The sequence below is a fragment of the Patiria miniata genome, unplaced genomic scaffold, assembly GCF_015706575.1.
Source record: "Patiria miniata isolate m_02_andy unplaced genomic scaffold, ASM1570657v1 HiC_scaffold_8, whole genome shotgun sequence".
NCBI classification, from domain to species: domain Eukaryota; kingdom Metazoa; phylum Echinodermata; class Asteroidea; order Valvatida; family Asterinidae; genus Patiria; species Patiria miniata.
The window spans coordinates 8,642,536-8,656,049 of record NW_024037075.1 but is presented as its reverse complement, the minus strand read 5'-3'; the positions used below and the strand labels follow the sequence as shown (position 1 = coordinate 8,656,049).

At 37.9% G+C, this 13,514-nt stretch overlaps 1 protein-coding gene across 1 annotated transcript; it reads right to left on the bottom strand.

The window, feature by feature from the left end:
- Window positions 1-5,627: 5,627 nt before the first annotated feature.
- Window positions 5,628-12,650, bottom strand: LOC119719706 (mucin-7-like). The gene is made up of 6 exons (XM_038189203.1): window positions 12,646-12,650; window positions 10,870-10,904; window positions 10,443-10,622; window positions 8,771-8,818; window positions 6,887-7,045; window positions 5,628-5,809 (listed from the first exon to the last, which is right to left on the bottom strand). Exons 1-6 carry the CDS (start codon window positions 12,648-12,650, stop codon window positions 5,628-5,630), a joined length of 609 nt encoding a protein of 202 aa, XP_038045131.1.
- Window positions 12,651-13,514: the final 864 nt, after the last annotated feature.

Genomic DNA, 13,514 nt, shown 5'->3' with positions numbered 1-13,514 from the left:
AGCATTATTATGGTATGTCTCACGAGTATTGTAAACAACTCCTTATAAATTACGGAGATTGGTGTGTGCATCACACGCACTAGCAATGTGGCGCATAACGTAGCTGTGCCGGTGTATTGTAAATTTAGGACTACGTAATTCTGAACCACCGGTAGTATTACGCATGCCTATGTGAGCCAAATTGTGACCTTCAACCGATAAAACGGTAAAGCACCAGATTTCATAGGAGTCCAAATTTCATGTGACTAGTGTTCAACACCAGCCAGCCATGTCTTTATTAACCGTTTAAGACCGGCCACGTGACATACTCTTGACCAAGAGGAATGGGGAAAAACTGTCTTAGGTATTTATGAATATAAATGACATTTTGCACCTTCAAATTCATGGAAGCACTTGGTAAAAGAGAATTATTGGTCTTGAATTACCAGTTGTACTTTCTTTAGTTGTGCTCAGTACTGTAGTCGTCTCTTCAACTGTAGTTGACTCTGGAGTAGTTGTGTACACAACAGTGGTTGTCACCTCCTCAGTAGTTGATGGTGCCTCAGTAGTTGATGGTACAGTTGAAGTAACAGTAGTACTCACAACAGTGGTTCTAGCCTCTGTCGTGGAGGCTTCTGTTGTTGGGAAAATGATCAAATGTTTCTAACTTTTAATTGTTAAAAGTATAAAAGACAAGTTTCTTGCATATAATAAGTTATTAATTTTACCAATTTCTTTTCTGTATGTTTGTTTTCCCTGGACGATTGTAATGCAGATCATTCCAGGGAGTTCTCTGAATATTCTAGGCATTTTCATTTCTTTATTGAATGTTTTATCTTCAGCATTTGTATATATAAACATGCCATAATATTATATGTATGGGACAGCATGTATAACCCACTTAGCCAACAAATGTCAAGTCATTCAATCCTCAAACTTCCCCAAACAGCCCTAGCACTCCACAGTTTTATTGATTTATGGAGTAAATGCAATGTAATAGAATTTCGTACAAGTGGTAAAGGGTTCAATCCCCTACTCGTAAGGGCAGGCTTCAATATTGACTGTTCGCGAGGTCAGCGAAATTCGCGAACTAATTTTGATCCCAAGGCTCTGCAGGTTCATTTGCATTGCATGACAATGTGCCTTTGTTATGCTAAAACTATGCTAATATGATACGCGTAGTTCGCGTAACCAGCTACCGGTCACTGCTCCGGTAATATTCAGGCTTTTGTTGCCTCAGCGGTATTTCTTATTAAACTAGGAGCAAGGTGCTGTGTTTTCGAATATTTTCCTGAGATTTGTTTTTGATAGGTGGCAGATTTCCTACACATCGTTTGTTAAATGTTGACAAGTGGAAATCAACTTCCTGAAATCGGAATGAAATTCCTTACCGCAAATTTCTTGACCCTTAGGCGATATTTTAACTTCGCACCCTGCGGTATTCATCAATTACAAAAACTGCAAAAATGTATTGTCATGAACCATTTTCCCTCAAAATACAATCTAATTTATTTGTACATGAACTGCACTTTTATATATAATCAAGCACCGATTGTCGTGAAAAGTGTACTATCCATGGCTTCTGATTTCCGCATTCTATATAACTTATTTATTGGAGATGTCTGCATGTAGTCCTTTCTATTTTTCCTTCGTAATGTAGAATTAGTGAAGAAATGTCCATCGGGCCTAATACGTTTAGCAATAAAACAACTTCAAGTTAATTGCTCTTGATCTCCCCGGCCGTGCTCAGAGTTTCTCCTCAAAATAAAAACTTCCGTCTTTTGTGAAATGCATTTTTTTTTTAGCAGTACAAAACAAATTCACTTTAGAAGGAGGTATCAATATAAATTTTATTTCAATGCACCCAAACCAAATATTGGAGCCTAACAATAATTCACTTTTATGCGTAATGCCTGCAAAAGCAATTAAAACATCAACCGTTATTTTAGAGGGATAATAAACAACGTCCAATTAGGATGGAATATATCATTTCCCGTTTCTTCAAAACCGTATGAAAATTTTGTTACAGAATTGAAAAGAAAATATTATAGCATAAACTGAAGAGAATGGGTAAATCAACTTCCACCATGCAGTTTAGAAACTGTATCATGAATATTTACGAAGCCGACACACGTCACTAGATATCCTTGACAATAATGTTTCTATGGTTATGCCTTGCACTAGTCAACCTATATATGGGATGTTTGGGCGGGTCTTATTGCCATCAGTTAACTCCAGTTTGGCGGGAACATTTTCACAGCTCATCGCATTAGTGGTGACATTTCGTCGTCATGACGATCTACCTGTCTGTCTTGTTTTGGCAAGAAGCCAAACCAACCATACCCTTTTCGCGCCAGGCATTGTTTGGAGTTGCCGACGGCTGTTTACTGTGCAGGCTGTTGGGCTCACGAAGCACATGCTCAGTTGTGCTGCTGTCGTGATCCCTGCTTCAATATATTGCAATATGGATTCTACTCGCCATGAAGTTCTAAAGTATTTTTTATTAATTTACCATAACTAATGTATATTGTGATTCATCTTTTTTTTCTCTTCACTGTGTTCGGGTGATTTGATGACGCTGAAATAACCAAATGTTCTTCCGTTCGACGTTTTCAAAATACGGGGGGGGGGGGAAGGATTTTGCCTGCTCATTAATTAGTTTTGTTAAAATGTGTAATTGTGCATTTTTGTATGTCGTATATCAGCCAACTTTCATCAATGCTGCAGTCCATGTCTGGAACAGACTGAGAATGTGCAGTTGGAGAGGTTCAAATCAGAGAAGGCTGGTGTTCAAAGGCACAGTGCTTCGCGAGACCCATCAAGACCCATTTAGCTGTACTCTTGCATATTTCCACTACTTTGACTATTATTCATCTAAGCATTTTATATTAAAAAAAATTCAACAGTAATAGATCGGCCTGTATTTGCCTTTGGATAGGGAAATTATGAAACTAAACCTAAAAAATGGTGCTCAGTTTTTATTCTTGAATTAATTTTTTCCGGAAATTGTTTATTTATTATGTCATGCTGTCTGGGTCATTTTAGAAACCCATGAGAATGCTTTAACTTGTCACGGCTTGTATGCTACACTTTTCTACAGAAGGATAATTGGGGATCTATGATTTGCATTCTGATGGACCTGATTGGCGTATGTAACACTATTAAACACCTGTCGCTAAAAAAATGCAAACAATTTAATCTTCAATACACTGATTACAAAATACATGATGGCAAATTTGCTCACACACTATCAAAAAACGAGGCATTAAACATTTAAACTCGGACAGCTTAGAAATGCAATGTGTATTGCTGGGGACGGTTTTGAATATAAATGCATATTACAATTTTATTCTCGTCAAGTAATCTCTATTAGGGTCTGTGCATTTCTAATATGCTTAATTGTTCTGGTACACTTATTAGGAAATAAAGCTTAAATTAGTGTGTTGAAGGACTCTGTTTCATTATGAGAACAAATAGACTCCTATAATAATATGTTTGTTTTAGGACCTAAATGTTTGGCTATACATGTATATCGTCATAGTTCGCCAAGATAATGTTGAATATCAGCTGGCTTAATTTTGTGGGAATAGGGCATATATTTGTGAAGGGAAATAAAATAAAAGGAGTGTCCTAAAGTATAATTATTACAATATACACAATTACCTTAAATTGTATGATAATTGATATACATGAACATTGAAGCCAGCAAAAAAATAACTCATCACTCTCTGAGTCTTTCCACAATTTCATCAAGTGTAACACTGCCCGGCGCGGTTGGCCCATATTCAGGGGTGTTGGGCAGTACCACAAGACAAGACGAGACAAGTACATGTATTCGCATAATTGTGATGGCAACGGAAGGCAAAGCAAATCGTCATGTTTCCCTGCAGAGTTGGTCTGTACTGCTGCTCGGCAAAATGAGTACATCAGCAAGTTCTTGATATGTAGCTCTGTTCCTCGTTTACGATATGAAGGGCTCAGCAAAGAAGGCAAAATTCTGCACCTCATTCTGCACCTCATTTCTCACTGGACACGATGCCTCTTTGCCGCATATGTTCACGAACAAGTACATGCGCTGGCAGTCATCGTGTTCCCAGAATTGATAGGTACTCAATGCGTGCATTGTTCGGCCCCGGTATCGGGAGCTGACTATTTCTAAGTCATTGCGTGCTAGCTTTGATTTCGTGCTCATGAAAAAGTCACGCATTATTTACAACGGCTGTTTCATGCATATGTATTATATTATTCATATAATCAGACTGCGTTGTTTTGTTTTTTATTAAGGCCGACAGTATAAGTGAAATAAACTAATAAAAAAGAACAAACATTGTTTTCACAATAAATAATGTTAATAAATATGGATAAGTACCTTTGAACAGCTACTTTTACAATTACTTTCGTGGATTTCATGAGTGAGTGTTTTTTTTTCAACATCACTCTATGCCGTTCGTCAAAGATATATTTGATAGAATCAATAATTTTGATTGCGTTACCTTATCACTGCATAAAGGTTATTGTCAATTTTTTTAGAAACAATTCAATAGCAACTTTTCAACCTGATTTGTGATCCATTTTTCCGGCAAAAAAAAACCTTTCAAAATGGTCTCAATTAATGGCAAACTTCCCCTTTGTTCCACCATTTTTCAGACCGTAGCGCGCGCAGTCTGGTTGGATCAGCTTCTGGACGGGAAGTTCCAGTGATCCGGACTGCATGGCTTCCCTGCACCCAATATTTTGAACCAGCGGAATGGACTTACCTGTTTCGGTTCATTTCTTCAACCATGTTTTAATAGCATAATACGAGATTTTAAGTTACAGCATAATTGACATCATCGTCAAAACTAATCACAATATTATATTAAACTGAAGAGAATCGTTTTTTTTTCTACGTCACCGTCAGCATTCGGTGTGAATCCTCAATCATTTTTTACATCGTGTTTTTACATTCAGTTTTTCCCTACAATCGTGTTTTCTTCAACTTAATTTTCAACAGGCTAGTGCTTGTGCTATATTTAACCGAAAAATATTAGTAAGTTGTCCCAATATCCGTTAATGTTTTTGATTAACTTCTGCATTGAAATTGTTATTAGATATTTCACATGCCACTTATCAAAACCTTTCGCCGCTCGTGCTCGCGAACATTAACCTCAACACATTTTGGGCATGCACGTTCACTGACTTCGCGTTATTATAATAAGACGTCCAAGTGCTGTGAATTATTCAGTACGAACATTAACATAACAAAGGCGCAGGTTTCATGACTACCTTATAAACTTGACCACAAATGGATGAGTAGCTCCGCGAAGTTCGCGAACTGCTTTGCTCTTGGCGTCGGACAGATATTCGCAAACATTCATGAACGGTTAAGTGCACCTAATAAATGCTGTTTATTATTATCATCATTTTTTCCATTTCCTTAATGAATGTTTAATCTGATAGTCGATAAATACACAGCCAAATAGCTATGTGTTGACACGCTCAATAGGTGGAGGAACCAAGATTGTCAGCTGCTTGCCAAAGAGGGCATGTCAGGCTCCAAGCCTCAAGTGGAATTCAAACTCACAAACCAGACACTAACATGGAAAGAACAAAAACAGTCTGTCTAACCATTCCAACATCAGATCCAAATGCCACATGAGGTTAAATATCTAACCTGTTGTAGACTGCACTGTGGTGACTTCCTTTGTGGTAGATTCAGGGGTTGTGGTCACAACTGTTGTTACCTCCTTGGTCGTTGAAGGTGGGGCAGTTGTTGAAGGTGGGGCAGTTGTTGAGGGAGCCTTAGTAGTTGTCACACGAGTAGTTGACTTCTCCGTTGTACTTGGAGGACCTATAAGATACAGTCCACAAAGTTTAAATTTGAGTTGGATGAAAACAAAATAATCTTTTGCTCTTTGCTCTTAACTGGTCATTATTTTTTTTAAATCTCCTGATGTATTCCATATAAGGGTCATAATATCAATTAAATCTTGAACCTTCATGGAAGCACTTGGTAAAAGAGAATTATAGAACTTGAATTACCAGTTGTACTTTCTTCAGTGGTGCTCAGTACTGTAGTTGTCTCTTCAACTGTAGTTGACTCTGGAGTAGTTGTGTACACAACAGTGGTTGTCACCTCCTCAGTAGTCGATGGTGCCTCAGTAGTTGATGGTACAGTAGAAGTAACGGTAGTACTCACAACAGTGGTTCTAGCCTCTGTTGTGGAGGCCTCTGTTATTGGGAAAATGATAACATGTTTGTCAGTTGTAATCTTCAAAGGTATAATAAACTTGAAGATAATAAGCTATGAACTTTACCTATTTCCTTTCCTTGATTTTTTGTTTTGTACAAAATTGTGGTACAGATCATTCCAGCGAGTTTTCATAATACTTGAGGCACCTTTGAATGTCATAACGATAAAGTGCACCTTATAAATGCTGTTTATTATTGTTATTATTTTTTTCCATTTCCTTATCTTATAGTTGATCAATATAATTTAAGCAATTGTATATAAAAGTGCCATAATATTAAATATCAACACAGAAGGGTCAGTATAATCAACCACTTAGCCCTCAAAGCGCCAACAAATGTCAAGTCATTCAATCCTCAAATTTCCCTAAACAGCTCTAGCACTCACAAGTTTTATTGATTTTTCGAGGAAATACAATGTAATACAATTTCATACAAGTGCTAAAAAGTTAAATTCCCTACCCGTTAGAAAAATGCTCAAAGCCAAATAGCTATGTGTTGACACGCTCAATAGGTGGAAAACCAAGATTGTCAGCTGCTTGCCAAAGAGGGCATGTCAGGCTCCAAGCCTCAAGTGGAATTCAAACTCACAAACCAGACACTAACATGGAAAGAACAAAAACAGTCTGTCTAACCATTCCAACATCAGATCCAAATGCCACATGAGGTTATATCTAACCTGTTGTAGACTGCACTGTGGTGACTTCCTTTGTGGTAGATTCAGGGGTAGTGGTCACAACTGTTGTTACCTCCTTGGTCGTTGAAGGTGGGGCAGTTGTTGAAGGAGCCTTAGTAGTTGTCACGCGAGTAGTTGACTTCTCCGTTGTACTTGGAGGACCTATAAGATCCACAAAGTTTCAATTTGAGTTGGGTGAAAACAAAATAATCTTTTGCTCTTTTTGCTTTACTGGTCTTTATTTTCTAAAAATCTCCTGATGTGTTCCTTATAAGGGTCATAATATCAATTAAATCTTGAACCTTCATGGAAGCACTTGGTATAAGAGAATTATTTGTTTTGAATTACCAGTTGTACTTTCTTCAGTGGTGCTCTGTACTGTAGTTGTCTCTTCAACAGTAGTTGACTCTGGAGTAGTTGTGTACACAACAGTGGTTGTCACCTCCTCAGTAGTTGATGGTGCCTCAGTAGTTGATGGTACAGTAGAAGTAACGGTAGTACTCACCACAGTGGTTCTAGCCTCGGTTGTTGAGACTTCTGTTTAGAGTATTAAAGTCATAATAATGTTACATGCTGGTTTCTATTTTCAATGCAGAAAATTCAAGTGAACACAATCTAGATCACGTTGCATATAATCTGGTAGCACACCGCTACTGTTGGTAATAACATTGATTAACTTTCTCTTCCATAGTTTGATACAAGTTGTTATAGATGATGGCCCAATTTGACACTCTGTTGTCCCCCTTTTGTTGAATTCTTTCTATCTCACAGTCATTTGGCAATTGTTGACTGCTGTGATGTGGGATATGACGTTTTGAACACCCGAGGATACGCCCCTCGGGTGTTCAAAAGGTCATTATGCCACATCACAGTAGACAATTATTGTTTTGTTATACCTCTGTCTTGGATTCTTTGGAGTGTGATATGAAAAAAAAGGAGTATACACAACAATCATGACAATCGAACGTCGACTCACATGCATGTCGTGTGCTAAAAACAGCTGATCATCTGCTACTTCGCTGCTCGCACTCATGTGAGAAAACATGGTGAAAATAGCGTGGGTACTAACAATACAAGCTTTTAACACTGTACTTCCTCTATGAGTGTGCCATGACTTTTTACACAAACTGAACGTGTGATCGTTCTAGGCCAATAAAAATACAGTATTTTAAAGACAGAGGTATAAAAAAAATTAGTATTAAATCCCTCATACAGTCACATCTAGTTCTGGACAGTCGTGAATTATAATTATATAACCGACATACAGATCCTTGTCATTTGATTGGTGGAACTCGCATAACGTGACATTTATTTTTTTTTCCATTCACACTGTGGCTCAAAAAGTACTATCTGCCCATGGGGAATGGGAAATACTATTCAACAGTTGGGATCATGATGCAGTATTTGTGTGCAAATGCATGCTGGTGTGCACGTTCAGCATTGAGCGTAGCGTGTATTGTTCCAAAGAGCCAGCACTACTGCCTTGGGTTCAAACATTTTCATGAAGGGGTGGTTTGGAAGAGAGAAATACATTTTTCACCAATTTTGTATTGAAATAAAAGTTCAAACTTATCAAAAGACAAGGATTTATATGTCAGTTATATAAAACAAATATTGAGTGGCTTTCAATTGTGAAATGGGAGGAATATTATTGCTCGGTAAAATCTGGACTTTTCCAGTTCACTCGGTTGGCCTCGTGAAATGGAAAAGTCCAGATTTTAATTTGCAATAATATTCCTCCCATTCCACGCTGATCCACTCAATATTTGTATACTGTTTGATTATCAACATTTTCCCATGCATCAAATATTGTTTAGCAAGTCCTGTTGGAGCACTTGTAGACAATTTTTGCTTTTTTGAGGATTAGCAACAAAACCGTTAGCTCACCTGTTGTTGAGGGTGCCTCTGTTGTTGAGGGTGCACTGGTTGTAGTCACTGTGTTGTTTAAGAAAGCACAATCAAGTATCAATATATTTTTGATCCTACTCTTTTTATAAACAGAACTAAACAACTACTACAAAAATCAACAACATTTCATGGCCTAATGTTTTGATCCTAGTAGAAAGTTTGACAAAGTTCCTCTAACGATCAGCCATTGACAAAGGTCCTGCTGATTAGGCCATTCACCATTCTTTGATTTGTATGTTTCAGGTCAATCCAGTCAAGTAAGTAGTTTGCAGCAGTTTGATTCATTTTTCAACGAATAACAAGAAAAGTTGTGTTGAATAAGCTAAAACGCCCCACAACTGTGACTGTTCCCATGACATGACACCACTCTTTTAACATCAACTTACCTGGGTCACATGGAACGTTCATTTACATCATTATCATATCTTTAGGTTACACTGTATTAACGCCTATGACCCCGGAATACAAATTATTTGTTTGCTTTTCCACTTGGAAGTCATTGTATGTGATTTAAAAGAGTGAGTGAATGTGAATAGATCGTGTACCAGGAACATGAATAAAAGGAGACCAGACCAGTGGGTACACATAGTGCAAAATGTATGTAGGCAAAATGTGAGGTGCATGTATACTTAAACAATCACAAGGAATAGTTTCCTATTCCTGTATTCAATGAGTACATATGATATCACTATTTTTTCAATTTCAACCATGATGATCTGACAAGTCAAACATGAGTTATCAAATTTGGAGTACATATAAGTGTACAACTGGCTGGTGAGTTACTGACGGTACACATTTTACACAATGCAAAATACAAGTTATTATGTGCACATGTAATAGTGCATGTACACATGTACACGTTGAAGTGTGCATTCAGTACACTTTAAAGGTTGAAAAGTGCCACATCCATGGAAAAAGAAATGTCTGTATAAGTTACCTGTCATGTTGCCTGACAAGTCACTTATTATGATGACATTATTTCTTGTATTTTAATTAGAGCCTAGACATTTGGCATATGAGTCCAAAAGTGATTTGGAAACCCCCAAAACATTCCACCTATTTGCATCTACCGTACCAAGTCCCAAGTTGATATGCACAGTTTTTCTTGAGTTACATGTAAATGCTGAGAAAACTATTTCTGATGTTTTAATAAACACATTGACCTTGGCCTAAGGGGTCCAAAAAGTGACAGGTTTCTGGAGGATCCCCATGATAAATTGATTTGACCAGTTTTTTGTGTGTTATGGCGGGAAAAACTTTTCTATTGCTTTAATGAACCAGGGTCCAAACACATTAAGCTGAAGGTGGCAATAGCAAGCTACCTATCAAGGTTCATGACATACATGTCCATCAAGTCCAACTCGTGCTATCATTTTGAAAGCAAAAGTGTGATGCACGCACACATGCTGGCACATAGGTTTGTTCATGGTGTAAATCAAGGATTTTCTAAAGTTCCTCATCATCGATCTTTTGTTGATAGTCTACCTTTTTTGCTACAGCTCCCATTGGTTTTGTAAACGTTTTCCAATACTGCAGATAAATCTCCTTGTTTTCATCATCTCTTTTCATATTTCCTCATTTCATTCAATTCTACAGTCGTTCCATCATTATGCTCAAGAAGTAAAGAGAAAATAAGTGACTTTAAAAATACCTCCGTGTTCACAACCGTTGAATATCACTTTGTAACCATCTGGGTTTGAGGTGATGATGCAAACTTTGAGTCCCGTCACCAACGCCATACTGGATGGTAGATAGATCTTTTGATCTGTTTTGCCAATAAAGATAGGAGAGCCAGCTTCACCTACTAGAGGCAGGTATGGTTGCCTGTCACCTGGTTGAAATTTGAAGGAAACAGTTATGTCTCCCGGTGGGCCTTGTTCTGTCTTTATGATGACCGACGTGATTTCAACCCGTGGGCTGAAGGTAGCCCCCAAACATGATCCATTGTGTGGTGATGTAACATCGTTGGGTGGGTTGCTAGGGCGCCACCAGTCAGTCGGAGGTAATTCATTGCCTGATTCTGGGTCTTCGCGTATTATCGTCACATTTGGCAATTTGTCAAGATCATCCGCACATACCTCTGGAGTAGTTGATGGTGGTGAAGTAGTTGACACTGATGTGATTCAAAATAAAAATGAAGGAAATAAAAAACATAACGATGCATACCATTGAAAATGATGAAAAGATGATGAATGAGAAGTTTGCGGAAACACCATGTGGGAATAATTTCTCAATAAGAGAATGGTTCTGAAAAGAACCAGAGGTATTTAGAGCCATTCTCTTAGTTTAAGAAGTTATTCCCACATGGTGTTTCCGCAAACCTTTCATTTATTAGTACCTCCACAACGTAAAGCCTCAAATCTTACTTATGAAACAATAATTTAGTAATTTCTGCTTCATTCTTGCCCCTTTCAGTGGTGTCACTGGGAGTCACAGGCTTTGAGTGGGCAGGGGGAATCCCCTTCCCCATACTCCCCTTTGTTACACTACTGGTCCTGTTAATTTTTTGTGAGTGTGATTTTATAAGCAGTAATTTTAATACAGGAATTTATATAACATCTGTTTATAAAAAATGAATCCAGTGTCTTGAATGGAGGTATAAATCTGAAACAACCTTACTAATGAAATCAGAATCATTTTTTATACCAATTACGGCCCAATGCACTGAAATAGTGAAATGGCAAGAGGTACCCAGCAGTAGAAAATTTGGGGAAAAAACAAATTTTGGGGGTCGCTAACCTAAAACAGCATTGCAAGCAATCCAAACAGTTCAAGACTCAGGCCAAACATCATTGGAGCAATGCTGTAAGTAACTCAAACATTCCCTTTAACCATGCGACTATCAGAATCGAATGTCTATCCCAAAACCTCTAACCTGTTGTCGATTCCACTGTGGTGACTTCCTTTGTGGTAGATTCAGGGGTGGTAGTCACAACTGTTGTTACCTCCTTGGTTGTTGAAGGTGGGGCAGTTGTTGAAGGTGGGGCAGTTGTTGAGGGAGCCTCAGTAGTTGTCACACGAGTAGTTGACTTCTCTGTTGTACTTGGAGGACCTAAAAGATAAAGTCCACAAAGTTTTAACTTGAGTGGGGTTTAAACAAAATAACATTCAGCTCTTTTGCTCTTTACTGATCTTCATTTCAATGAGAAACTTATTTTCTATTCCATTGTAAAGGCCTAAAAGGAAACAAAAATTCCTGATATATTCCTTATTAGGGTCATCATTAGGGAAGATACAACATTTGCAAACATCAAAAAATGAAATGATCAAATTATCACAAAATATTTTATTGGATTGTAAGGGAATGAAAGTCCAAAGCATCCTTTAAAATTGTGGCTCCAGGTGTGCTGACATTTTCAGGAAAACTTGTATTTTTCCAACGCTGGTCGGCCGACCAGTGTTGGAGAAAACTGGCTTTTTTTATCAAAAACTGCTTCCAAGTTTTCATATTTAGTTATTCCACATTTTCTTTGCAATTGATGACACCTCTGTGAAGGGGTTCAAGCCTGCTAGACTGATTCTCTGACCTTACAATTCCCCAAAGTATATAAATTGTTCTGTTTCATCTTAAGTGGGGTCAGGGAACCAGACTATAAGAAAATGTTTGGTTTTCTTGGATTTTCCAGCATCTCCAAACCCAAAATGTGAAGCAAGTCAGTTTAACAATATTTGCTATGACATACTAATCTTCCAAATTCATTTATTTCTGACAATTGAAGCAAATGTTGTACATTCCCTTGAAACAAAGTGTCTAATACCGGTCAAGTACATATTTATCCCCATTCATCAATACCTTTTTGGTCAAATAATCAAAACTTTTCAGTCCAAAAGACAAAAGTGTTCAACAAGTTTACCTCATGTTTTTTGGGACACCCTTCAAGCATTATTATGGTATGTCCAGTCTCGCGAGTGTTGTAAAAAAACTCCTTATAAATTACGGAGATTGGCGTGCGCATCACACGCACTAGTGATGTGGCGCATAACGCAGCTGTGCCGGTGTATTGTAAATTTAGGACTACGTAATTCTGAACCACCGGTAGTATTACGCATGCCTATGTGAGCCAAATTGTGACCTTCAACCGATAAAACGGTAAAGCACCAGATTTCATAGGAGTCCAAATTTCATGTGACTAGTGTTTAACACCAGCCAGCCATGTCTTTATTGACCGTTGAAGACCAGCCACGTGACATACTCTCGACCAAGAGGAATGGGGTTTTTAAAAACTGTCTTAGGTATTTATGAATATAAATGACATCTTGCACCTTCAAATTCATGGAAGCACTTGGTAAAAGAGAATTATTGGTCTTGAATTACCAGTTGTACTTTCTTCAGTGGTGCTCAGTACTGTAGTCGTCTCTTCAACTGTAGTTGACTCTGGAGTAGTTGTGTACACAACAGTGGTTGTCACCTCCTCAGTAGTCGATGGTGCCTCAGTAGTTGATGGTACAGTTGAAGTAACGGTAGTACTCACAACAGTGGTTCTAGCCTCTGTCGTGGAGGCCTCTGTTATTGGGAAAATGATAAAATGTTTGTCAGTTGTAATCTTCAAAGGTATAATAAACTTGAAGATAATGAGCTATGAACTTTCCCTATTTCCTTTCCTTGATTTTTTGTTTTGTACAAAATTGTGGTACAGATCATTCCAGCGAGTTTTCATAATACTTGAGGCACCTTTGAATGTCATACCGATAAAGAGCGCCTTATAAATGCTGTTTATTATTG

Bases quoted from the DNA above. Each gene is read 5' to 3' on its own strand.
- LOC119719706 (XM_038189203.1), bottom strand. The intron at 7,046-8,770 runs GTGAGCTAACGG...TGGATCTTATAG, and splicing joins AGAGGCACCCTCAACAACAG to GTCCTCCAAGTACAACGGAG. The intron at 5,810-6,886 runs GTTAGATATAAC...TGTATCTTATAG, and splicing joins CACAGTGCAGTCTACAACAG to GTCCTCCAAGTACAACGGAG.